At 46.3% G+C, this 27,177-nt stretch overlaps 2 protein-coding genes across 2 annotated transcripts; one reads left to right on the top strand and one right to left on the bottom strand.

The window, feature by feature from the left end:
* Positions 1–45: 45 nt before the first annotated feature.
* On the bottom strand, positions 46–11,250 carry retreg3 (reticulophagy regulator family member 3). Its single transcript, XM_035523804.2, has 9 exons — positions 10,648–11,250; positions 7,923–8,029; positions 7,614–7,644; positions 7,357–7,483; positions 6,120–6,204; positions 5,859–5,996; positions 5,321–5,400; positions 4,621–4,753; positions 46–4,528 (listed from the first exon to the last, which is right to left on the bottom strand). Exons 1-9 carry the CDS (start codon positions 10,851–10,853, stop codon positions 3,942–3,944), a joined length of 1,494 nt encoding a protein of 497 aa, XP_035379697.1. The 5' UTR covers positions 10,854–11,250; the 3' UTR covers positions 46–3,941.
* Positions 11,251–11,703: 453 nt separating this feature from the next.
* On the top strand, positions 11,704–26,959 carry tubg1 (tubulin, gamma 1). Its single transcript, XM_035523845.2, has 11 exons — positions 11,704–11,867; positions 12,545–12,657; positions 13,310–13,477; positions 14,121–14,189; positions 15,134–15,213; positions 16,191–16,317; positions 19,358–19,444; positions 24,049–24,198; positions 24,330–24,482; positions 24,866–25,027; positions 25,321–26,959. The coding sequence occupies exons 1-11, from the start codon at positions 11,819–11,821 to the stop codon at positions 25,516–25,518; spliced, it is 1,356 nt and encodes a 451-aa protein (XP_035379738.1). The 5' UTR covers positions 11,704–11,818; the 3' UTR covers positions 25,519–26,959.
* The last annotated feature ends 218 nt before the right edge of the window (positions 26,960–27,177 follow it).

Here is a 27,177-nt window from a genome sequence, read left to right as displayed (position 1 = left end):
TCGTCACGCAGCCACGCCGCCAATAAAAACGCACTCAGAAGCGGGTGTCGGCTGCAGTTTATTCACACCAAAACATATCAAAAATCAATCACAGAGAAAGGAAAGGGTACATTTCCACTGATAACGAAACATTTCAGTTCTCTCATCAAAGAGATACTATGAATTAAATTACTCTCTTTTCCTTTTTTTTAAAAAAAACTTTATATTTTAAAGAACACTTCAGAAGAGTTCTTTATTAGTCCCTTTAGTTGAGCTCCAGTGGGGCAGGCAGATGAAGGATCCTGAATCAGGTCGGTTTCAGTTTAATGCTGCCGCTGCCATCATCTTCTATAAAGAGTGACATCTAAGAATATACTCCACAGTCGTCATCCCCCATTTATCATCCTGTAATCTATATGCTCATATAAACCGACTTATGGCTCATTGACAAGAGTTTGAACTAATGTACTAAATGACTGGCAAGTTGGGGGGGGGGGGGGGGAGAGAGAAATCATCTACAAACTATAATAACACAAAAATAACATTTCCCACACGGCACACATTTCTTTTTCAAAAGTGAGCTTACTTCAGTTCTTATAAAGTCAAGCTTTTGTGGTCATCTGAAATAATTCTTCTCTTCCTGAGAAGTGTTGTGGAAAACCCTTTTAGTAAATATAATGTGTGCATCCAAAAGTAAATAAAGGCCAGACTGCGACCTACTCATGTTACTCAATGTCAGTTATATAAGTCTTAGACCTTCATTTTACTTTGATTTGTAAATATAGCTCTTCATAAATCTGTCGCCAGCAAGTGCTGCCGGCACTGCGGAAAATCAACAGCGGCCTGCAACACCGTAGATCCAAAGGGATGATGGGAAAAGCGGTAACGTGACCTAGGGAAACAGAGTAAAGAGTAGCGGCAAGAGGGAGAATCACAGCAAACCAGCAAACGCAGCATCACGGCGCCGCCCTGCTGGCTTTAACGAGCAATGCGTTCAGATCGCCATTTACAGCCGCTTCCGACATACCTCAACCTAACTACGAAAGCACAGGACTGAGAGTAGAGCAAGATGGAACTTAAGGGATCTGGTGAGGTTAGCCGAGACGTAATGTACAGCAACTAACCATCGTGTGGGGAAAAAAGAAAACAGGGAAATACAGTTGTCAAGATCACAACAAAAAAAATGGACACAAAAGATTGTCAGTGTGTGCTAACCAAGTGCAGTAAGCCAAACATGCAAAACAAAATCAAATAAAAGTAATATCAAATAAAAGTTCCCGGTGACAGATACAGTCTCTGCTCCAGAGAACACACACACACACACATCTAAAATTACACCAAACAGTTGCATTTTCAATGTTGCATATTTCTGCACCAGCATTAGAACAGCAACTGAACAAAGCAAGCTCACTACTTGCACTCTGTGTTCACACAGCACTGTGGGAGAGGAATTCCAATTCAATTCATCATCAGGCTTCACGAACAGGTTCCTTTCAGGGAGGAGGCCTGTCTACTTATTTACCGGACAAGTACACGGTAGAAGGGATGAGAGCTCACTTTACCGACTTTAATTACTACAAAATATTGTCCCTGACTTAAAATGCGTAACCGTTTTTGTTTAAGTTCTATTTTATAGTGCAAATGTCAAGTGATTATGACAAGAATTTCGGGCCATGAGTGAAATTATATACGTGGGAGGAGCTAACAGAGAGAGAGAGAGAGAGAGAGAGAGAGAGAGAGAGAGAGAGAGAGAGAGAGAGAGAGAGATATCCTGGTACCCTGTGCTCATACACTTAGTGTTGAACTGCAAACAGCCGAGAGCTAGTTCAGGCTGCGCGTGAGATGAGAGCTTAGATGGGGCGGTTTAAACCAGTAAGACATCACAGTGCTTATACGGTTCCCCCAGTCCCTGTGACCCTGTATCAGGGTTCCCCGGGCTGGTCCTGTGCCGGGGACACGGGAACGCTAGCCGCGGCCTCGGGCGGAAGACCCGGCCAAAGGCACGTCAGAGGTAGCGTCAACGTCAGCATCTCGGCCGGCGCGTGCCAACGGCGCGTGGACCGCCCCGCTGCCACACGTGGGCCGTCTTATCTTTGCAGCTTTTCATCATTATTTGAGAACACTTGTAACGATATAGAAGAAAGTAGCTGAGAAGAACCTGTCTGTGAGTCTCACTCAGACACAGACACACACACACACACACACACACACACACACACACACACACACACACACACACACACACACACACACACACACGGCACCACATCGTGCCTCTCTGGGTGCTGGCGTTTTTTTTAGAACTCCAAATAAAGTTCTTATTTTCATTTTACATTCTTGGGATAAACAGTTTTTGTGCCAGGTTTAGATGTGTGTTCATTCTCACAGCTACAGTGATGTAATGTAAAGTGAGGGCAATAACAATTAAGTCAGGGCGGTTTGTTTGGTCTCCTGACAGAGCTGGAGATAATGAATGTGGAGCCAGTCCCTCTCTGTCTGAACTGTCTTCACATCTCTGCCTTGATATTGAACAGTGTTGTAAGTATTCCTGCATTCTGAAGCGCATCCTGGAACCATTCCAGGACAAGCAGACTTCAGACTACATGGCCAGGGTGACTGAGTTTGTTGGTCACAGCACGGACGTCACTCCAAGTGCTCCCAAATAAACCAGCATTCTGAGCGAGTGGTTCTCTCTTCAGCTGATGCAAAACGACAAAAATACAGCAAACTGTAACTAAAGGCGAAGAAACTGGAACACATGATTGCTAGCAGAACAACACCCGCCATAAACCACCACGGGCCAGAACCAGGACACCAGTAAACTGACCCACTTGTCTGAACAAAGGGTCAGTCCAGCGGGCTTTTGTTGCTGCCCACGTTTTCTTTTAGAAAAGATGTTTTACAAGAACATAATATTCCTTTATTTTTCCTGGGTCATGTGACGTCAAATCACGCAAAGTCAGGACTTAGCTGTTCCAGTTTAGGACAAAAACCTAGTAGAAAACAAAAAAGCAAATCAATGCAACTCTTTCACCGCTAATGTTCACATATTGCTATTAAACCGCCAGCATCCAATGGCACTCCGCTACTCTCTCACTTGCTTGGACCTTGTTTACTAGCAAACAAAGCGAACAGCGAGAACGAGAAAAAGAAGGAAAAGCAGGATTCACGCCTGCTGGGCCTGCACGCACCAACTCCGACGCTGCAGTGAGGGGCAGGGCCAACACCAGCGTGCGCCTGGACCATCGCGGCGCCAGCCACAATTACGCCGGGGTAATCTGGACCTGGACAGCACCGCTCGGCAGGAGAATGTCGTGGGTGTTGCCTTTTACTGGCGTGTCCTGGGTCTGGAGAAGACTGAGGGGCACACAGTGTCTGTGCAGGAATGTCTGGTTTGGTCCCACCATGACTAAAATATGTTTAAGGGACGAGCGAGCGGCGGGTGCACGTTAATGAAAGGTTTTGTCTCCGAGAGATGAATAAGGCTCAGCAAGACTTGTCTGAGGAGATGTAGAAGGTTCAGGGTGCGGTATGCTGGTTTCGGTATGATTCTGGAAGTTTCCCTGCATTCGCAGCCTATTGCTTTGCCTACAAAATAAATTGGTGTTTTAGAAATTTCTCTCACTCGCTCGCTCTCTCAAACAGACTTACACAGAAAAGAAAACATCAGAGACAGGACTAAAAACTAGGTTACTTCACAGTGACTGCCTATAGCCAATGGAGGATTACTGGCTAGTGGGACCACATCCATTAACTGTGCACAGATCAAAATGCTCTTCTTCACATCGGTGCACACACATTCTACAAACTTGCTTCACATTGATTACAATGTGAGGGGCAGGTACACAAAGGTATGGAGGAGAGACTGGTTTAGATATAGGTAGGTGTGTATTTCTCTCTCTCTCTCACACACACACACACACACACACACACACACACACACACACACACACACACACACCTCACTGTGGCTTGCCTAGCAGGTTGGAGAAGAAGCTGGACCCCTGGTTTCTGTCCTGCCCCCCTGGGGCTGCTCCTCGTCCTCCTGCCCCCCCTAAAGGATCCATCTGGTTTAGCTCCGACTGGTCCAGCATCTCAAAGTCCTCCGCATCCAGATCCAGGTCCGTGTCCAGCTCCGAACTCGACTGCTTCCTGCAGCTGCCACGCGGGGCTCCGGGGCCCCGAGGGAGCCCCTGTCTGCGTGACCCTGGGGCTGGTCGCGGTTGCAAGGCCCCAGAGATGGCCGCCTGGATCATGTTGCTGGCCAGAATCCCGGCCAGGTCGCTGGTGAGGTCAGAGGTGACGTTGAGGGTGTCGAGGGAGAGGTCGTGGTCTAGCTCCTCCTGGTCCGAGTCCAGCTGGGTGTCCAGGTCCAGCATGGCGGAGGTGGTGGCTCCCCGGGGACCTGGCAGGCCGGCCGCGCCCAGGCTGGGTATCCCGAGGCTGGGGTCATCGTCGTCCTCCATCAGGGTGGCGTCCGGGTTTATCGAAGGGAAGTCTGGGAGATCCTGGGCAAAAGACTCCTCAGGGTCACTGTGCCTGTCCAGATCTGGGTGAGAAGGGAAGCAGAACTTCAGCCAACTACCTGCTAATCAACCTGTTGTTACATCAGTCAGCAACATTGCGCATCAGTTCTACTACCCTCTGAGCCCTCGGTGACAGGAGTCTGACCCCGGGAGAGATTAAAGGTGCCGTTCTCCGTGTACGAAACTTCAGCGTCAGAGTGTTCGGAATCGGTCAGAGCGAGTTCCTTAGCCACCGCGGCTTCATCGAACTACAGGGAGGGAACATTCAGAGCGGCGGGATTAGTGTAATCACAGTCATTTCCCGTTAATCCCACTCTATTCGCACTATTGTACTGGAAGTAAACAGGGTAAACCAGGCCTAGTTTTATCCTCTGTGGCTTGTTTCACTCACTAGTTTTTGTAGTTTTGTAAAAACGTCCCAGGATTAGATTACAAATTATACTTCCTCCATTCACAACCCCAACCAGCCACCTAAACCCACGTCGTAATAAGACGGGCGCACACTGCAGGAGGCAAGTGGTTGATACTGAACTAAAAACGGGCCACTTCTATATCTACTGACCAATAATGCGAGACCTCTGGGTACAAAGAACTGAAATGTAACACCACGCAGTGACCGCAATGCAATCTTAGATGCGAAACTGATATTTCGCCTGTATAACTGAAAAGAAGCCACTGTGTAGAGTCACACCTGCTTACCCAATAGTAGGATCCATAAGAACTTTAATTCTTCTACTGTCTCACACACACACGCACACACACACACACACGCACGCACGCACTCACACACACACACTCTGGTGAGGTATACTTACCACGGGGCAGAATGCAGCTAGCTCCTCCTCACTGTCACTGGCATCATCTGTTGCCCCGCCCCTAATTGGCCTGCGAAGAACTACACACACACACACACACACACACACACACACACACACACACACACACACACACGTCAAAGGTTGAGCATGTGCTTCTCAGCAGCTCTACTGATCTCTTCAGCAGCTGATGTCAGGGGTGAGTGACCGCAGTACCGCGGAGACCACCCGCCACTACCGCGGAGACCACCCGCCACTACCGCGGAGACCACCCGCCACTACCGCAGTACTATGGAGATGACCCCTGTGCTAGCAGCTCTCAGGAGATTTAGGAAATTTAGGAAACAAAGACTTGCCTCAGTTTACAAAATCTTTTCCTTCAAATGTATACTTCAAAAATATCAATTCAGTAGTAAAAAGAAAGTAGCGGATTATTTTTAGAAATACCAAAAGTTCTTGCAGTTCACGTGAGCGGACAGAAACCTTTGAACATTATTGTAGTCGTCAGTAACTGCACACACAAACGTGTGGTACTCACACTGGTTGTCTATGGGCTTGGACATCATGTATCCTTTGACGCTGAAGTCCAGCCACTGCAGGGCTGGCTCTAGCCGCACACACACACGCTGCCACAATCGATGATACGCCGCCAACGGACACAACAACACACTCAGCACTGACAGACACACACACACACACACACACACACAGAGGAAAAACATAATCTGATTAGTTTTCTATCAGTTTCCTCGCTGGATGTTGGCTCCATGAGCTAACTATGGAAGTCTCCTTTACCCACCTGCCACATAGGAGAGAAGTAGTCCAGGGATGTAGCGCCCCACCATGGCCAAAAGGAAGAACACGCTACACATCAGCATACAGAACTGCAGAGACCAACAATAACGCGTTTAGCCGTGCTAATCACAGTGTCACACAAAGGGTAGCTTGCATGAGGGATATATTGGAGATGCATCGATACTGGATTTCCTGGGCCAATTAAATAGCCTTGTTGTGGCTGACACATCAAAAAACAACTAATTTTACATTTATGCATTTTAAAGAAAATTCAAACTAAAATCTATATTTGAAGTGCAGTAGGCGCAAGACATGTTAAAGTCTAAAAATACAGAATTAATTTTTAATTACTGGTAAATCAGACATCACAGTTACTGTAAACATAAGTTGTTCTTAAAAGAAATGGGAGCAAAAACATTACTTTACTTTTGTTTTCTAACCTTTTGCAAAAAGTTAAGTGTCAATGTCTTTTTTTTTTTTTTGCCTTGAACTATATAAGAATGTCTGTAGCTGGAAAGTCCCCAGAAAAAAAACAAATCTACATGGCAAAACAACAACAACAACATACATTAAATCTGCAACGAAAACTGTTCCAAACACAGGTTGCACTTTACAGAAGTGAACCAACCATCCCTGATCAGCCTTCTTCTTAGCAGCAGTAACATACAAATGAGACCTAAATTAAACAGAAGGGTTAATGCCCTGGATAGATGAAAATTAGTGGTTGTAATTATCACCTGAAATTCCAATATCAAACCAATAACGTTAAATTCATAACTGTCCTTATCTGCAAATAATGTACTGGCTGTCAATACATCATGCATCATGCCTCTACAGTCTATGAGCCAATTTAAATCTGAAACAAAATAACTCCCGATGTTATTAAAAACCGTTGCAAATGGTGAAGAGGCAGCCCGATCTAATTTGGTCTTGTATCACATCTTGACATTTAAACTGGTTTTACAGGGAAGGAGCCCTCCCAGAGTAGTCAGGCCAGTCCTACCAGTGCCAGATGGTCTTCAGTTGCGCTCCCTGGACACAGCTAAGAAAGCCCAGGGGAGGGGTCTGTCGTAAACAGTGGGCAGGACATGAATGAGCCTTCCGGCTCTGCGGGTGGAGATTCCATTAAAGCACAGGCTGTCTCACGTGAAGGTAACGCTTTTAAAAACATCCTAACTAGCCGCGTGAAGGGTAGTCTGTACGGGGCCGCCGCGGTGCCATGGCCGAGTCGGTCTACTCGCCTTCCCCGGGCTGGTGCGTTTGAAAGAGGCCAGGACCGACGTGCACGAACGCACCATCACCCACATCTCCGCCATGTGGAGACACAGCTCGGGCACGCTCAGGATCCCGGGCTGCACCAGGCCCCAGCTGCCACACACACACACACACACACACACACACACACACACACACACACACACACAGTTAACTCTCTGCAAAGAATCACACCCCTGCTCCAATGCAACCGTTAGGTCAGAATTAAAATGACACAAATCACCTTTCGGTTTCGCCATCATCGAGTCGTTTCACTGCGAACACACACAAGCACATGAACGTTAGGGATGTTTACGTGTAACACATTCTGGTGTTTACTTGTGTGTTGTTACATGAGCACATCAGGAGTCCATCTGTCTGCAAAACACATCAGCTTTTAGCAATGCTAAAAAAAAACAAAACAAAAAAACTACCGGTGCACGGCCATATTGGCACATAATATCTTGATCCTGAATATCAAATGGATATCGACATCTGCCCGTATCCAAGTAGCACAGACACCGCCATGCATGACGATATCATCAGACCTTACCTTTGATCCTGGGCCAAATCGCGTTCCACCAGGTGTCCGCGCACACGGCCAGCGCCAGGCTGGACGCCATGAGGAAGAGCATCCTGAAAGAGCTCAGGGCAAAGAACCTGCAGGGAGGACAGCACAGCTCTGACCTCACGGTGCTTCCGTCCAGTTACAGTGCCGCACCAAGCAATTCGTATCCAGGTTCACCAAGATTCTACTCGGTTTTTGTAGGTTTATCTGCAGACATCTGAGACCTAACTGCGGTTATAATTCTAAACACCTCTCACCTCTGGCCCTCTGGTACGTAGACGTGCACACCTGTAACATACAACCTCATCTGCACACCTGGCCTTGGAACTACCCTGTGGGTGACTGAGGGGGTTTTATGCTTGATGATTGCTCAAGAATTAGATGTTGGGCAAAAATGTGTCGATTGATCACAATAAATTAGAACATTACATTTAAGGGATTTGGCATTTAAGGGGAGGCTCCTATAAAGGGCAATTTACAGATTAAAGCATATTTCAGTATGTGCACTTCCTGGGAAAGGAAGCCATGAGCTTAGTAGCACCAAATTAATCCAGTAGAGAGGATTGAGATAGAGAGAGAGAGAGAGAGAGAGAGACACACACACACACACACACACACACACACACACACACACACACAGAGACAGAATACAAGAGAGAGAAAACACACACAAAGAGAGAGAAAATGGGAGCAAAACCGAGTAAACAAAGTCCTGGTATCTACCAGAGAGAAAGAGAGTAAGTGTCAGCCTGAAAAACACTTAGTGTGTGTGGGGGGTGCACGACTGCTGTGTCACAAACACCAATGACTTCACTGGAGTTGTGTTTCTAGTAAGAGTCTTGGCTGTGTGCATGAGCGCAGAGATGCACAGAGACACACAGAGACACAGGCAGCTGGGAAATTAGCACAGATCCTGTGAACATGAGCAAGTGGCTTCCCGCTCGGCAGATGCTTCCGCCCTTTGATCCGAGACACGCGAGAAGCTCTGAAAATGTGATTTGCGCGCGACACCAGCAGGACTGCCAGTTCACCGGCTGAACGGGAAGAACAGATTTTCAGACTGAGGATATAATATCTAATAAGACTCAGACGCTGAAGAGTGGACATACACTTTCTATACTCTGGAAGCACATGTTGATTCTGCTGATCCACGGTGTGACACACAACAGAACAGTTGCATAAGACTACGCAAGTGTGAGCATACAACGGTGTGTGCTAGGGGCAGAGGACGCAGGGATCCAACAAACACGGTGTGATAAACAGAACATAAAAACCATCCAGTGCAAGGCCAGGTCAGTGTCAATGTTGTGTTGACGATGGACTGCCACTCAAATAATACCCGGTGGACAGCGATCCTATAGTCAAAAACCAACTCATAAAAAAGGCACATATAAAATGCACGACGTAACCGACAGAGTATAAATAGGTAAGAAAGTCAGAAAGAAATTAAACAATTCATGTGCTGAATTCCACACACACCACCATGGACAAATGCATCCAGTCTATGAGGCATCTCAGACCACAACTGCACTGGATGGTGCATGTGGCTTCAGAGCGTCTATCTGGAGTATAGCAACTTTACTCACCCCTGGGGCACTTCTTTTAATTCAGTACCTCATAACTGCCAGACAAAGTAAACGAGCACTGGCTTGAATCAGTCTCGTCTCATATGCCGAGAAAGGCACACAGGACGAGAGAGAAAGGAAAAGCAGTTGAACAAGTGACTAAGGCAGAGCAGACGTGACGACTGGACTGAGACAGGCTGCATGTCTGTGCGGGGGACATAGGGAGATGGCCAGAAACAGAGTGAGTGTGAGAGAGAGACACCAGTGAGAGACATGGAGTGAAAAAGAGGAGAAACACAGATAGAGAGAGAGAGAGAGAGAGAGAGAGAGAAACAGAGTGACAGACAGAAAGAGACAGACACACACACACTCAGAGAGGCCTTTTCAATTTAGAGCTTCACAGCTCTTAGAAACTTAAGACCTCACTCTAATTCCCTTGCTGGGTAAAAGTGTACAGTGAACACATGATCAGGCCATGCTGAGAATAAAAACTTTAAAGAGATGGTCTGAGGTGCACTGCTGAACTCCTACTTCTAAAGCACAAAGACAGCATATGACCGTTTTCATTTATAATATTACATTAGAATTGAAATTACATTTATGGCATTTAGCTGATGCTTTTATCCAAACCAATTATGAACGAGTACAACTTGAGCAACTGAGGGTTAAGGGTCTTGTTCAGGGGCCCAACGGTGGCAACTCGGCAGTGGCAGGGCTTGAACCAGCAACCTTCTGATTACAAGTCAAATACTTTCACCACTGCCCTAGTAGAACATCAGGCTCTACCATTAGAACTATTAGAGATCTCAAAGCTCTCCAACGCATTTGCAGCAGGTAGTGCATAGTTCCTTAGACATGTTCAGTGATTTTGTAGGCTCAGCTGGTATCACGTGATAAGGTTGTAAACAGGCCATAATGTAAACGAAACCGAACGTACTTTGGCATATTTTTGGCATCATTATACGTCGCGGAAACGATCGCGCAAATACGAACCTTCTTCCAAAAACGAGACACACACACACACACACACACATATACCCATACCCATACCCATACCAAAGCGCTAATGGAAAACGCAACTGCAGTTTCGTGTCTCCTACGCACAGGACGTTAACGTCAGACGCCCCCCCCCCCTCCAGACCTACCAGAAGGCCGCGTTGACCAGGGAGAAGGCGAGCAGGCTGTGGAGGGGTCTCTCCCACACCAGCACCGCCTGCGCGTACGTGAGCAGCCGCTCGTGGGGCCCCAGCCTGTGCAGCAGCGCGCGCTTCACCGCCACGACGTCCCCGGAGCACGCGCCGCAGGACGGTTCCCCGGCGGGCTCGTCGCCCGCTGCGCGTGTCTGCGCCATAGCGGCGTTTGCAGACAGGTCGCAAAAGCAGCACACTAAAACAACTGAAGTGTTTACGCCGCGTCGCTAGTGCTAGCCAGGTTAGCTAGCTACAGTCCACACGACGACAGCACAAGACACTCCCTCGGTAAAAGACACTCCCTCGGTTTTTATGACAAACAGAACCGAAATACAGTGTTGGTTTTGATTTCACCCCCCCCCCGACCCTAAAGATGCACGTAAACTCCACACATAGCGATCGACGTGTCAGGTTGTCGCCGTCATTTTTGTTGTTTCTCTAACGGTAGTGCGTCTTCTCCGGGGAGGAAGGGCTACAGCTAGCCAGTAGGGTTAGCGTCGGGTCGCTTAAACACCCGTCCCTCATTATTAACAGCGCACAGCACTGGGGTGTCCTCGATAATGTGCTTAGTTTTAGTGTCCAAGTACTTTACGGTACATATCGCTTTCAGTACATATTTACGTCAGAATATAACAAGCTACTATATAAGACAATAAAAATGATGCAGAATATTTTTTCTTTTCATGTTATGTGCAAAAACCTAAAACCAGCCAGCGGCCATACGTTCCCTTAAATCTAACGCACTATAAATTGATAACTAGATTTAGCGTTCTGTTCCTAGTGTGTTCTCATCATTTGTAAAGTTCGCGACCGCTCAAGTTGTTAAAAATAACTTTGCCATGTCCATGCATTGCACGCAATACGCATTGCCTGCGTTGGAAACAAAGGGTTTTGAAAAAAACATAACAAAAACAAAGTAACAAAAAATAACTAACATTTTTTCCAATAATTTGATTTTAATTTGATTTTACGGCCAAGAGACGAATGCTTCGCGCGTGCGCAGAAGGTCGCGCCGTTATGCTTGGACGTTTAGGGCTCGAGGCGGGAAGAAGCCTAGCAACAAAGCGTCCGTGACGCGCGAGCCGACGAGCAAAGCAGGCCGCTATTGGCGTTAACCGAAGACAACATGCCTCGGGAGATCATAACACTGCAGCTTGGGCAGTGTGGAAACCAGAGTAAGACGCACATCAGTCACACAATTAAACTACGATGTTGACCTGCTGCGTTGGCTAAGAAACGCTGGTGCCAAGTTAGCCGTCTAAGCTAGCACCCTAACGTAACGTTGATAGCGAAACTAGCCAGCTAGCCTAGCCTGTTTTGATTGTTAGCTAACGGCTAGCTGGTCTGGTCTGTACTACCAGGGAATGCTTTTCGGTTTCGTGATTTTAGCCAACCAGCTAGCTGTCAGTGTATTAGCGTTGCGTTAGCTGGCCAAGCCACAATATAACCAACTAACTAGCTAGCCAGGTAAGATACGTGTGTGTAGCTAACTAGCTAACCTAAATACATTGATGCCTAAAAAGCTGTTGGCTAGTGTTGTTAGTTAGTTAACTAGCTAGCTAGATAGTCCAGTTATTCATTCAGGGTGTGCTTTTGGCTGTGCTAAAAGCTGAGATCCTAACAGATATCAGCGTCGAGTCACTCATTAATGAATGTCCTCTACAGTGGAGAGGTTTTTGTAGGTTAGTTAGTGTATTAAATGTATCTTGCGTTGTGGAGACGTTCCTCTGACTGTCCGACTGTAAAAGCAGAGTTTTAGCTTCCCTCACTGCAGGGTGTGTGTGGTACTTGGAGGCAGGCCTTTGCGTTTAGCTCGCTCATCAGCGGCAATGTTGTGTCTCCCGCTCTGCAGTCGGCTTTGAGTTCTGGAAACAACTTTGTGCAGAGCACGGCATCAGTCCTGAGGGCATCGTCGAAGAGTTTGCCACCGAGGGCACAGATCGGAAAGATGTGTTCTTCTATCAGGTACAGCGTCACCGAAAAGGTGTTGTTCACCTACCTGTCATAGAGCTACCGACTGAAAAGTCGTTCCATCCGGTACACTACTAACTATAAAATATGTTCTCCTATCAGGTACCGAGGCACAGAGACTACCGACCTTGAGCACCAATAGACTTTGAATTCAGATTTAAGTTAATGTAAAGTAAATAAATAAGTAATACTAAAATAAAAGGTCACTTCATGGGTTCCCTTAACCTGAGAATCGAGCCACGGTCCAGAGAATATTTCTTTTACGATTTGTCCACAAGAGGGAGCCCGAGTCCACATGTTTGCAGTGTTTTTGGCCAGGCATTTTGCAACTCAAATGAACATATTTAGGAGTTGCTGGTGATCTAGTTGACTCTACTCATATGGTATATTTGATTTTATTTTGGCACTTCTACAGCTGGGAGCAAGTGTATACCGAAGAACATTTGAGAGGCGTTTGTTTTAGTTTTGTTTTTGTTTGTTTCTGTGTACAGTCTTAACATCCCTTTACTTTGAGCTGTGTTTTAATTATGGATTGTCCTAAAATTTTAATTGGTTACTTTTAATGAGATATGTACCACCTGTCCCGTTTTGTGTTTGTTTCTTTGAATGTTGAATTAATTTGTGTGCGTCCCATATCTCCCTGCAGGCAGACGATGAGCACTACATTCCCCGAGCCGTGCTCTTGGACCTGGAGCCCCGGGTGATCCACACAATTCTGAATTCGCCATATGCCAACCTGTACAACCCTGAGAACATCTACCTGTCTGAGCACGGTGGCGGAGCTGGCAACAACTGGGCCAGTGGGTTCTCTCAGGTGTGTTTGGCCCTAATGAAACCTGACTCTGACCATCTGTGCTGTGCTGCTGTTACACCGATGAGCTGGGTGGGTCTCGGCTCGGCTCCTTTTGCACCAATCAGGCGATTTGTGGTATTCCCTGCTCAGTCATTTAATGCTGTTTTGCAGGCATCGCTTCACCGTTTTGAATGTGAGCTTGTCTTAAACGCTGTTAAAGAGAGTGTGTGGGCTTTTAAAGCCGATGTGGGATTTGTTTATTGGTTAGTATTTGGTTTGTTAGCCATCTGCTCATGGTGTTGAACTAGTAACGGATTGTTTCCCACCACTGATTCTGCTGTAAACCACCTACTTTCTGTTAAGTAGGCCAGCTCCGACTCATCAGGTTGGCTGACCTGCGTACATCAACAGTGCTTAAGCAGGCTTTGAGCTAGGTCGAAAGCTTGCAGTTGAACCTGCATGGGTGGTGGCGTGGAATGTTTAGCAACCGATTCTGAAGTTGCTTTCCGTTAACATTCCGAGCTCAGTGGACCAGCAGTTAAAAAGCGAAAAGCTTTTGTCCTCTGTCAGAGATAAAGGCTGCCTGTTTTCTCTCAGCCGTTGCTTGAGGCTGCCCTCTCCTTGTGCCTGGACACTAATGTGTGTGCCTGACTTGTCCTTTCAGGGGGAGAAGATTCACGAGGACATCTTTGACATTATTGACAGAGAGGCTGATGGCAGTGACAGTCTGGAGGTGAGTTACTCACTGCGTGCTCGTCTCTAGATGTATATTAAGCCTCCAATTAGTCTAAATTACACTGTAAGGAAGCGTTCTGCACTGAACTGTGGTCTTAATGACATGGGGTCTAGAGTTGTCATGATCTGGACAAGGTGCCAGGGTCTTTTTTTATTTTTTAACTCCCAGAGTTCAAAGATTGGGAAGTGTTTGAAGGTAGAGGCCAGCCTCGTGTGCCTTGAGCTCTGCGCCTCCTGTTGTTAGGCTTGGGTTTCTCACGTGATGTGAGCTTTGGCTTGAGTAACACAAACCTCCTCCTCCTGATCAGCTGAAGTCAGCCCACCTTCACCGTTTTCCCTCTGTGTTTTTTCCCTTTGCTTTTGAATCATTGACATTTACGGTGTTTAGCTGACGCTTTTATCCAAAGCGACTTAGAATTATGACAACTTGAGCAATCAAGGGTTAAGGGTCTTGCTCAGGGGCCCAACAGTGGCAACCTTGTAGTGGTGGGGTTTTAACTGACAGCCTTCTGATTACTAGTCAAGTACCTTCACCACTGAGCTACCACTGCCCCATTACATCGTGATGGCAGCCTTCGGATGTAAACACACACACACACACACACACACACACACACACACACACAGAGACAGCGTATGCCGAAAGGGTGTTATTTCATGGCTTTTTTTATGCCCTCTTAACTTGCAAGCGGTAACAGTTCCTCCCTTTAAAACAACAGAGAGTCGGCTCTCCTGTGTCTAAGCCTTGTCATTAACCCCTGCACTTTATTACCTAACATTAGAGTCCTGTGTGTGTGTGTTTGTGGAGCCTGGTAATTGTCCTCAGGTGAGTGGGGTATGCAACCCCTAAAATAGACCTTCTGCTCTGAAATAGTAGCTCCAGTGGTGGCCTGCCACACAGGCCTGCTGACTGATCTGCTGTCTTCCACTGCCTGCTTTCAGGGCTTTGTGCTGTGCCACTCCATCGCTGGAGGCACAGGCTCCGGCCTGGGCTCCTACCTGTTGGAAAAACTGAATGACAGGTACAGGACACACACACACGTGCTCACACAAAAGGTGTAAAACTGCCTCAGGATGCTCCAGTTTTACTGCCCTGATTTTGGAAATGGCAGAATTTACTACATAAGATTATAATAATATTCAATAATATGCTGAGTTTTGACATTTGGTGCACAGTCCATGAAGAAAGTCCTCTCAGATGGATGACTCAGATGCTGTTTAAAGAGAGAAGAAAATAAAATCTGTCTGAAAAATGCAGAATTAAACTGAATGGTGGCTACAAGGAGCACTTTGATTTCCCTTCCTTGCACTCTTGTATTTTCTCTCTCTCTCTCTCTCTCTCAATGCTTGTATTCTCTCTCTCAGGTAAAGCTGGTAAGCAACTGCATTAGTTTTTGAACATTAGACTTGATCAGGTTGAGAATCAGTTGTTTGCCCTCATTTTTTGGCCAAAGTATATATTTTTGTGCTGATGTCAAAATTAAAAATCCCCAAATAATTTTCTCCCAATAATTCCTGCTCATTGGCTGACTGGTATGTGGTTTAGTTGAGAAGAATATTAGATATAGCTGACAGTAACATTGTCGCACTGCTGGTTCATACCAAAAATAAACCAGTGTCATGGAATCAAGTTTGAGATTTAAAAATGCATCAGATTTCAGAACTTGAATTGTTTGTGACACACACAGAGTTCAGACAGCGGCCCCCAACATGCAGAAGTCACTCCACCATAGGTCAGCTCCACACCCTGTCCATCTTCCCTGTGATCTGGCAGCCAGGAGTCATTCTCCCTTAGTGTAATTGCTGCCTCTTCTCGGGTATTCAGAGGCAGTACATGTGAAATTCCATCCATTCTACTCCGGGAGGTGAATGCTTCTGTGTCTGAGCCTTTTCACTATTGTTTCAGATCAAGAGTGTGTGAGAGGGATTTGATTAACACTAGCTTTTCGCTTCCCCTCAGTTGTGTTTCTCTCCCTTTATCTCTCTCGCCCTGTCCAAGGTATCCTAAGAAACTGGTCCAGACCTACTCTGTGTTTCCTAACCAGGACGAGATGAGTGACGTGGTGGTCCAGCCCTACAACTCTCTGCTTACACTCAAGAGACTGACTCAGAATGCAGACTGTGTGGTGAGCTCTCTCGTAAATTAGCTAAGTCAACAGGAGGAGGCCGACGTGTGCTGAGGTCACAGCGGGTGCAGGTTCCCTCTCGAACAGGGCGTCTCTCTTCTCCACTACCTGCCCTTTCCCTCCCTCACGCTTGCCGTTACACGATCTGGCCCTCGGAACAGACCTTCCTTTCACTGCATCTCACCCCCTCCCTGCACGGCACGGGGGGGACACGATATTTCCACTCTTCTGTCGTTATCCTCTCCTCCTGTATACGCTGCACTCCTCGCTCTCTCCCTTCAGGGCCATAAAAGCCTCCACTTCCTGAGGGGCGCACCACACCCCGGCCTGCCCCAGCTGCTTTTTGTGCTGGGTGTCTCACTGGGGACGCAGGATTAGCGTCGTGTTCCTGAGGGCCGGCCCGACGCTTAGAAGTGTTCTGGGTTTTGGTTAACGTTAAAATATTTTGAGTGACTCCATATTTGAAAAGGGAGAAATTCTGTCGAAGTGCATGTAGACACTGGAAAATCTTCCCACAAGACCAGTGTTTGTTTAATTTTCAAAAGCAACCACAAAATTAGGTCCATGGGGCTTCAATGCTTTTAATGCTTTGAAAGGTTTGAAAATTCCCTGTTGTGCTTTGAACCCTGTTTTGATGGGAGGAGACTGCAATAGCTTTCTTACAGTATTCATTCACATCATGTAATAATTATAAACATCATTACGGTCGTCTGTCATTTTTGCCGTGATTCTTCCTTTTACACTACATATGGAGTCATGAATCCCCTTTTCATCAGCGTGACCACCAGATGTGCGAGGGCCATATTAATAAGGCAGAATGTGCAGTAGCATTTCAGTTTGCTTGTCTTTACTGCGCGTTTCTTACCAGTTTGAGCAAGGCCCTTAACCCTCAATTGCTCAAGCTGTGTTCATTCATAGTTTTAAATCACTCTGGATAAAAGCATCAGCTAAATGGCATAAATGTTAATGTCTCTGTCCACATCTCTGCCCATGGCTGTACATGTACTCAGGTTCTGGCTAGAGGGGGATGGGTTCTCTCTTAGAGTCCTGGGGCTGGTCCCACCATCAGGACTTCCACCTTGTCGTGAGCCAAGTCAGCCCTAACTTTCTGGGTGTAACCGTTGTGCCATTTGGTCACAAGCTGACTTTTCCACAAGACTGGCCTAAAATGGTCAGGTGTAAAGTGAGATTCTATGGCTTTAAACATCACGATGTGGTAGTGATACAAACATAGCAGTGCTTTAAGTTAGATGTCTGTAATAACAGTTAATTGAGAGATTTGTACTTACTAGGTAACTTTTTTTTTGTTTCTTTTGTTATGCTGCTATATCAGTGTAACTGATTTAGTAACTTTGAGTTTACAAAAAGTTACACAATTTTTGTGTTTCAAAGTCGGTGAAAATTACTTCGTTTTTTGTTTGCCTTGTAGTTTGAAGGCTAGTGGGAAATAGGGGATTAGCTTGCCATCAGTATGTAGCCTATGAGCCATAATTATGCTTAGTAGTAGCGCAAGTTGCTTAACAATTGCCATTCCACATGTTTTACGCACTGCTGTGACTGGCCTTAATTGCGCCTAGTGGTAAATTTACTTGGTGCAACAGGTGAGAACTCTTATTTGAAAACTGGTCTTAACCATGACCAGTTTAGCAGTCATGACCATCTTAATTGAGCCCTGCTGGTGCAGCCAGCCCCTAGTATCTTTACCACTGCCCTCTGCTTATTAGGGTTCAAATAAAGTTTCTTTGTTGTGTTTTGTTATAAAAAACTGTACAAATGAAATTTTGACATCAAAATCTTTAGTGTATATACTACACAATATGGCCAACAATTCCCTCAAAACACAAAGAAGACACGCACCAAGACTCTTCTCTGTCCTGGCACCCAGGTGGTGGAACGAACTTCATCTGGCTGTCTGTACAGCCAAGTCTCTGGCTGTCTTCAAATGAAGACTGAAGACTCCCCTCTTCACTGAGCACTTAAATAAACCCAAACCAAAACCCCTTGAGTTTCATCTTTCCCACTATAGGCAGGGGTTTAACCTGATGGTATTCTTCACCATCATGCTAGCATGATGGATGTTTTTCATGTAGACTATAAAGCACTTCCTTAAGTCGTACTGGACAAGGGCATATGCTAAATCCTGTAAATGTGAATGTAAAAGTATGTGGACACCAGACCATCTGATCTATATTTGTGAAGTCAGGCACCAACGTTTGGTTGAGATCATGTTCAACCCAAAGGTGTTCAGTGTAGTTGAGGTCAGGGCTCTGTGTGCCACTGGAGTTCCTCCACACCAAACTCCTCAAACTGTGTCTTTACGGAGCGGGTGCAACCGTGCTGGAACAGGAAAGGGCCTTCCTCCAACCACAAAGTTGGAAGCATGTGATCGTCTAAAATGTGTTTGGATGCTGTAGCATTAACATTACCCTCCACTAGAATGAAGGGGCCCAGTCAAACCCTGAAAAACGGCATCAGACCGTTATCCCTCCTCCACTAAACTTTACTGTTGGCACTATGTGTTATATGTCGAGTTCTTCTGGCATCTGCTAAACCCTGATTTGTCCACAAGACTGCACCATATTAAAGCGTGATTCATCACGTCAAAGAACACATTCCCATTGCCCCAGGGTCCAGTGTGCTTTACCCTGCTCCAGCTGACACTTGGCAGTACAAACAGTGATCTTGGGCTTGTGTGCAGCTGCTCAGCCATGGAAACCCATTTCATCAGTGATGTTCCTTCCAGTTCCAGAGGATGGGTGGTTTGTTTTTGGGACACGGGCAGAAATTTCACAGACCATGCCATGCTTCACCGTGCCCTTAAGTACGACCCATTGCACTGCCACCATTTGTCTATGGAGACTGCGCGATGATATGCTTACTTTTATAACCCTGTGGCTGAAACAACTGGTCTCAATAATTGAGTGTTCACATATTTTTGGCCATATTGTGTGGCTGCATCTATGTGAACACAACACAAAGGCCTACCTCGTGACCTTTGAAATGTGTATTGTATCTCTCATATATTCTCTCACTCTCTCAGGTGGTGCTGGATAACACAGCTCTGAACAGAATAGCTACAGACAGGCTCCACATCCAGAACCCGTCTTTCTCTCAGATCAACCAACTGGTGAGGCTCTTTTACATGCCAGTCAGATCCATCTCCATAGAAACCCCCCGTGCTAAGCGTGTTTCTGTGCGCAAACCCTACACGACGAGCGTCTCCAGCAAGACGGTGCCAGGTCCCGTGACTCCCGCGTAAAGAGCAGAGAAACTGCCCGGTTGGTTTTGAAACCATAACTCCAGTCGCTCCGACGGCAGCTGTGCACGACAGCCCTGAGGAGCTAGTTCGTCGAGTGTGAGTCACTCTTGGAGAATCCCGTTTGGCTTTCGATCAGCAGGAGCTCGTTGCCGTGACAGGATTTTCACCTTTTGACGATGTTAATTGCATGTGGTTTCTGACCTCAGCCTTGCTCATCTCGTTAAATTGGAGTTTCCTCTGAGCGATGCACGAACTGTCATCTCCACTCCTCTTCCACCCTGGGCTGTCTCAGTTGCTCAGCCTCTGTTACACATCCAAAGGTGGTGCTATTTCTGAAGCTCAATTATAGCCTCAAAATGTAGGTGGATATCAAGCGCGCGCACATTTTCCGAGGTATTAGGATTAATAAGGACAGCTGGTAATTGTCAGGTGTGAGAGTGAAGCTCTCTGCTAATGTTCATTTACAGTGACAAGGCCAAGTGTCTTTGATAAACTTAAGGTGGTGGATTGCTCACAGTCCAGCGTGGATATCCCGGTCATAAAACTGAACTAGTTACAATATAGTGTATTTCAGTTGCTTTAAAACCAGCTTTTAAATAAATAAATAAATAAAAACAGCTCAAATTGTTCTGGTTCAAGTATTCAGTGTTTAGTAGTGTGAAATGCATATTTATCAGGAGTCTTGAGAGAGATTACTGACTTGGAAATAATTGTAAATGTGTGTAACTGCTCAAAAAGGGAGCAAGATGGGAGCAAAGTGATATTGTTAGGATGTAGTTTCCAGGTTGACCAGCACAGAACAGTGTATCGGAACAGTAAAAAGACTTGAGATTGTCAATGCATTTGAAGATGCGCCTTCTAATAGCCAGCTCCTCTTAGTAGAAAGCCAATCTGTCAGAGACTAGACCTTTGCCTAGAATGGAGCATGACCCGTGTGAGGGGCGTTACCGTGACGATACTGTGGCGTGTCCAGGGCCTGCAGGGTGTGCTGTGTTGCAGATCCATATCTTGCCACCAACCCTCTCTTCATACATCATGCTCATTGCTTAAAGCTGAACTTTGGTGTCAAATTTTGTCTGCTATATGTAATGACCTTAATGACTTTTGAGGGTTTCTTCGTGCAATTATTATTTAATTAGATCACAGTGTCAGCTTTTGAGTTTCTTCTAATGGGCATTTTCCTGCGGGCTTACAGTATGCTGTAAAAAATCCATTTGCTCCACCCAAAGCTTTGTTAATCCGCCTACATATTCCTTCAGCACCACCCTGTTTATTTGTCCATCAGATCGGTTACTGTGGAGATGCTATATACACGGCTGTATACAAGGTTAACGTAACGAACGTTTCATTACTTTGTGCATGTGATTTATAGAATTACACCTGATCTATTTCATTACAGCATATCCTGTCCTCAGTATCAGATGTGTTATGGCAAATTCCACCACACAAGCACCCATGAAAACAACATAATTCACATGCATTCATTTGGCGAATGTACAAACAACCCTAGTAAAAAAGCTCGTGGCAGGGGTCTGGGGTAGGTCAATTTACATCCGATGTGCTATACGTCAACATCGGCACCCATTAGCTGTCTAAGATAGCCAAAGTTAGCATGTACCATTCCCTGGGATTTGTAGTTTGTCTTTTGGACAACCGCTCTGCTTTTGCCATAGGCTCAAACATGTTCGGCCCAGGTTCATTCCTGCTGGTTCGAAGCTGGAGAATTGGCTGGAGAAACATGTCCTACCCCGCCGTCATGATCAGCAGTAGCCGTTTTCCAGGATGTGTGGGGTCCCTTCCACTTTTGGGAATTATGAGTCATGTTGCATTGTACATGGGTCAAACCTAAATTCATATGTCGTCACACCTCACTACAGTATTTGTAACGAGTTCAAAATAAAGCCCAATTTAAAAACCTTGGGCTTGGTCACTATTACAATCATTAGCGATTGTTGGGTGTAGTTCAACCATTTAAAAAAAAAAATTACTCATAGTGAAAATATTTGGGGGCAACAGCCCATGCATTCTGTCTGGAGAGGTTAACAGAATCCAGGCCATGTTGAAGCGCTTGCCCTGGAAGCCTAGGAGCTGAGGAGAGAGAGGCTTGGCAGACGTGTTGTGAGGTCACATGCTTTCCAACCGAATGAACTAACCCCAATAATCCGCATGGGCCAACGGTCTGCGACTCCCTCTGTGCATTCCAGCCATAAAGCCTTGTACGAGCGAGCCTCCGAGCGGAGAAGGGTACGGCATGGCGTTCCCCTCTTCTGGCGGCCCTCCTGTGCTTTGTGTGGTTTGTGGAAACGGGCCGAGCCTTGGACTGCAAAGCTCAGCGGTTTCACCCCTCCAGGCCTGTTCGCTTCAGTTGTGTCATTAGTGCGACCGCGCCAGCTGTCAGACTGGTCTCTCCTGTCTGCCTCCAATATTTCTTAAGTGTAACCGCATTTAGGCATGCAAAGTTCTGAACACGCCCTTGAGTGACTAAGTAGGGTCAACGAGAGGTTGAGCATACGACCACTTTGTTCTCTTCTCTTCTACACCATTACACTATTAAATCTAATTTATTTCTATAGCGCTTTTCGCAACAGATGTTGCCACAAAGCAGCTTTACAAATGTCCAAGCCCCCAGTGAGCAAGCCAAGGGCCACAGTGGCAAGGAAAAACTCCCTAGAGCACGAGGAAGAAACCTTGAGAGGAACCAAGACTCAAAGCTGGGGCCATCCTTCTCTGGCTGACAAGGGTTAGCACAGTAGTAAGAATTTTAAGAGAAATAAATATTATAAATAATAATAATAATAATAAAAATAAACAAAACGTCTAGTCCGGTTTTCTAGAGCTCCTAGTCTTGTGCCTATGGTGTGCATGTGTCTGAAACACATCACGGAAGAGAACGTCCATCAAGGACAATGGAGAAGTAGTTGGCTGGGGTGGAGGTGTGGTGGGCTACAGTGGGGGATATCGTTGTGTGGCGGGAGTAGCCATGGCAACTGAGACAGTTTGAGGCTCAGTAACGTCATGACATCAGGTGTAGGTGTACCTCGGCAGAAAGAGAGACTAGACTATTAGGTATGTCCAGGTAAGAGGGTGTGTAAATTAGGGAACTATAATGTGCAATGATGGACTCTGGCAGGTCTAGCTATGGCAGCACAGCTAAAAGGAAAGAGCCAGAAGGAAACAGGCATGAGGGCACCATGGAGCATCAGCACTCTGCTGCTCTCCGTCAACAAACTTTAGTGACAAAATAGAGGTGAAGTGACAGTATCATCATATCCCAGTTTACCATCACTCTCAATGGCCATGGGCCCCCAGATCTACGCCTTTACCTAAGATGGGAAGTAGTTAATAAAATGCCTGACTGTACACTTTTGATCTAAGCAGACGTGCTGGATCGTAATGCACTGAGTTCTCTAAGGTACTGTGGGGCAAGACCATTCAGTGCTTTGTAGGTCATTACAAGTATTTTATAATCAATACGAAATTTTACTGGTAGCCGATATAAAGTAGCTAAGATGGGAGTGATGTGATCAAATTTTCTAGTTCTAGTAAGAACTCTGCTGCATTTTGAACTAGCTGGAGCTTGTTTAGGCACTTAGAGGTACAGCCAGATAGTAAAGCATAACGGTAGTCCACTCTGGAAGTGATGCATGGACTAGCTTTTCTGCGTCATGTGAGGAGAGTACATTCCCAGTCTTTGAAATGTTCCTGAGGTGGAGAAAGGCTGTCCTAGAAATATTATTTACATGAGCTTTGAACAAGACACTGGGATCCATAATTACTCCAAGATCTTTAACTGCTAGAGAAGATGTGATTGGGAAACCAATGAGGTTCTTTGAGTAATTATAAAGTGAGGACCCAGCTGTCTCTGGGCCTAATAGAAGCACCTCTTTTTTAGAATTTAGCGAGCAAAAGTTCAACATCCAGTGTCTGACATCCTTTATGCATTTGTCAATAATACTTATCTGATATATGTCCTCTCGTTTGGCTGAGACATCAGCTGAGTATCATCAGCGTAGCAGTGCACAGTGATTACGTATAATGTCACCTAGAGGTAGCATATATAAAGAAAATAGCAAAGGCCCTAAAACAGATCCTTGTGGGACACTATGGCTAACCTTGTATTCTGAGAAGTCTTCATTTGTTAACAAACTGGTAGTGGCCGGCTAGATAAGATTTAAACCAGGAAAGGACTATTCCCCTAATCCCAACAAAATATTTGAGTCTATCTAGTAAAACGTTGTGATCTATAGTGTCAAATACTGCACTCAGATCAAACAATATAAGCAAAGAGACATAACCCTGGTCAGAAGCCAGCAACAGGTCATTAACTACTTTAATTAGAGCTCTCTCCTCCACCCTACACTGTTACACCATTAATGTCATTCCCCCAAGAGTGTGTGGGGGAAACATTTTTCTTCTTCTCATCTTGCCTTTTGTATTCTTGGTTTTGAACTTGTTTTTCTCCCAATGCCCAGGTCTCCACCATAATGTCTGCCAGCACAACCACGCTGCGTTACCCTGGATACATGAACAACGATCTGATTGGGCTGATTGCATCCCTCATCCCCACTCCCCGCCTCCATTTCCTCATGACTGGTTACACACCGCTGACGACCGACCAATCAGTAAGCACAGACTAGCTCCAGTTATATAGAACTGAAGTTATAGATGACTGAAAACACTCATCACATGTGGATACCTTGTCGTTCCTTGTTGTGCAAGCCACTGTCATTTTTCCTTTGTTTTATCTGTGCAGGTTGCGAGTGTAAGGAAGACTACAGTCCTGGATGTGATGAGGAGGCTTCTGCAACCGAAGAACGTTATGGTGTCTACGGGTCGAGATCGGCAGACTAATCACTGCTATATTGCCATCCTGAACATCATCCAGGGAGAGGTGGATCCCACACAGGTAGGTGTGTGTGTGGGGCGCTTTGAACCCTGACTGTACTTTTGAAACACCTCCTCACTGAACCTCACCAACCCTCACTGCTGTTTCTGGCCTGCAGCCCATCTGTCTGCATATGTCACTGCTGGCTCAGACACTGGGCAGAATAAACCTTCCCCTCCTAAGTAACACTCTCCACATGAGCAGGCTCAGAGTCCTAACACTTCCACGCATTTAGCCTTGTACGAGCGAGCCTCCGAGCAGAGAAGGGGACGGCGGGGCGTTCCCCTATCCTGGCGGCCCTCCTGTGCTTTGTGGAAATGGGCCGAGGGTTGGACTCTGCGGTTCCACCCTTCCGGGCTGGTTGAGGGGTTCTCTTCTCAGCCTGTGCCGTCTTTCCGCCACAGGTCCACAAAAGCCTTCAGAGGATCCGAGAGAGAAAGCTGGCTAACTTCATCCCGTGGGGTCCTGCCAGCATCCAGGTGGCGCTCTCCCGCAAGTCCCCATACTTACCCTCCGCCCACCGCGTCAGCGGACTTATGATGGCCAATCACACCAGCATCTCCTCAGTAAGCCCCACCCATACCATCTGATGTCACAATGGTATAGATAAAATCTTTTATTATATATATATATATATATATATATATATATATATATATATATATATATATATATATATATATATATATATATATATATATATATATATATATATATAAAAATCCTAAAATCCTCATGGACTGAAATATTGACGATGAGATTTAATCTGGAGCTGTAAAACAGACCCCCAGAATATCAGTATTTGTCATGATCTGTGAGGGTCTCTCACACACTGCATCCGTCACTCCTCCCCCCCCAGCTGTTTGAGCGCACGTGCCGTCAGTACGACAAGCTGCGTAAACGGGAGGCCTTCTTGGAGCAGTTCCGCAAGGAGGACATGTTCAAGGACAACTTTGACGAGCTGGACGACTCGCGCGAGGTCGTGCAGCACCTCATTGACGAGTACAGCGCTGCCACCAGGCCCGACTACATCTCGTGGGGCGCCCAGGAGCCCTGAGGGGCTGGCAGGCTGCTCCTCCGCCCGTGCACGCTCGCCATGCACCCCTGTCCCGCCGGCTTCGGAGCGGACCTCTGAAAAGACGCCTATGTTTTCCTCGGCCTCTGTCAGTCAGTGAGCGGCACAGTCTCCTCCTCTGTGGTGTGTTGGTTGGGTGGACAGGAGGAGGCGCGTCTCTGTCCTGAGCGCGCGTGGACCTTTTTAACGTGTGTATGTAGAATTCTCCCAGCTGTACAGATCTGTGTAAGAGTCCTGTAATCTGAGCTTGTCTGCTACCCATTAAGAAAAGTTGTTGATGATGTGGGGAAAACTCCTCGTTCTTTGATATCTTCACTGTTCCTTGTCTCTGTTTCTGTCATCCTCTCATCCACCCCTGTTCTGTTTCTCTCTCTCTCTCTCTCTCTCTCTCTCTCTCTCTCTCTCTCTCTTCCTCCCTCCATCCTCAGACACCTTCTGCATTCTGTTCTCTTTGCCAAGGTGTACCTTCGGTCGAGACACAGACATGCTCACGCCCACACGCCCATGGAGTGTGCATGCTTACACACCTACTTGCGCCGTCAATCTGTCTCTCTCTCTCTCTCACACACACACACACACACACACTCAGCTCTGTCGGAGCTGATGAAGCCGGGTGGTCTCGGTGACCTGAGCACTGCTCTGCAGGAGGGAGAGAGGGATGGAGAGATGCGGAGCAGCAGACCAGAGGGAGCAATGGGGAGATGAGCCTGGTGGAAGGGGGGGGGGTCCAAGTAGCTTATGACCTCACTGTTTGGCGCCAGCCCGCGCGCACACACACTGTCCGCAGAGCTGAGCTGCTGAAGTTTTTCAAGCAAAGTGGAAAACCTCTCAGCATACTGATAATCAGACAACAAAACATCTGTTATTGGTAGCTTACGTCAGACTATCGGACCTCTTTGGGAGAATGTCAGACCTCACTGTGTCCTTTTAAGCAGTTATTATGACTTAGCAACCAGGGTGTGTGTAGATGGGAATTTGGAGAGTAAGACATCTGATCCACGATCAGCCCTTCTGATGGATATAGCTAAAGTAGGCACTGTTCCTGGATCAGGACTACTGTTGAGTTCTCCTTTTCAGCGGGGATGAGTTTCGCAAAAATATTGCATCTTGATCTAGTCTCAGCTATTGTTTGTGTGCCACTGTTTCCACTGTGTAATGCTGATCTGTGCTTGGCAAAGCTTTTCAGACACTGCACCCACATCAGAATGTTGTCACGTGACCTCAGTGTTAAATTTGATGGCCTAGTTTGCTTTTTGTTGTGCTCCTGTTCTGTTGAGAATAACTTCATAGAACTCAACCCTCCACTGACTCATGCTGTTCCTTCTTGTCTTATTGTGGCCCTGCTATTCCCACATTTTTCTACTGTGTATACTAAGAAATTGCCTTTACTTTAAATGGGTGACGAATAAATGGTTTTCTGTGAGGGAGAGGTTGGTGTTTCAGGTGCGTGCGTGTGCGTGTGTGTGTGTGTAAAATGTACAGGATAGTGGCATTAGAACGGTTCATTTTATGCAGAGCAAACTCTCACCAGTTGAGGTAAAGTGAGGCTAACGCAGAGGCTGTTATTTTTGCTGTGCATCGTCTTTGTGCACTGTGTCCAGACCCTACAGTTTAACGTACTAACACTTGGAACTGTGGTGG

This window comes from Electrophorus electricus, chromosome 3 (assembly GCF_041902795.1).
Source record: "Electrophorus electricus isolate QZ-2024a chromosome 3, ASM4190279v1, whole genome shotgun sequence".
NCBI classification, from domain to species: Eukaryota; Metazoa; Chordata; class Actinopteri; order Gymnotiformes; family Gymnotidae; genus Electrophorus; species Electrophorus electricus.
The sequence above is the reverse complement of the archived record's forward strand: the minus strand, read 5'-3'. Positions and strand labels throughout refer to the sequence as shown.

Excerpts from the sequence above, each read along its gene's own strand:
- retreg3 (XM_035523804.2), bottom strand. The coding sequence starts at position 10,853 with ATGGCGCAGACACGCGCAGCGGGCGACGAGCCCGCCGGGGAACCGTCC. Across the intron at positions 6,205-7,356 it reads AACGCACCAGCCCGGGGAAG|TTCTGTATGCTGATGTGTAG; the intron begins GCGAGTAGACCG and ends TGGTCTCTGCAG. Across the intron at positions 5,401-5,858 it reads CAAGCCCATAGACAACCAGT|TTCTTCGCAGGCCAATTAGG; the intron begins GTGAGTACCACA and ends GTGTGTGTGTAG.
- tubg1 (XM_035523845.2), top strand. The coding sequence starts at position 11,819 with ATGCCTCGGGAGATCATAACACTGCAGCTTGGGCAGTGTGGAAACCAG. Across the intron at positions 24,199-24,329 it reads CGCTGACGACCGACCAATCA|GTTGCGAGTGTAAGGAAGAC; the intron begins GTAAGCACAGAC and ends TTATCTGTGCAG. Across the intron at positions 24,483-24,865 it reads GAGAGGTGGATCCCACACAG|GTCCACAAAAGCCTTCAGAG; the intron begins GTAGGTGTGTGT and ends TTTCCGCCACAG.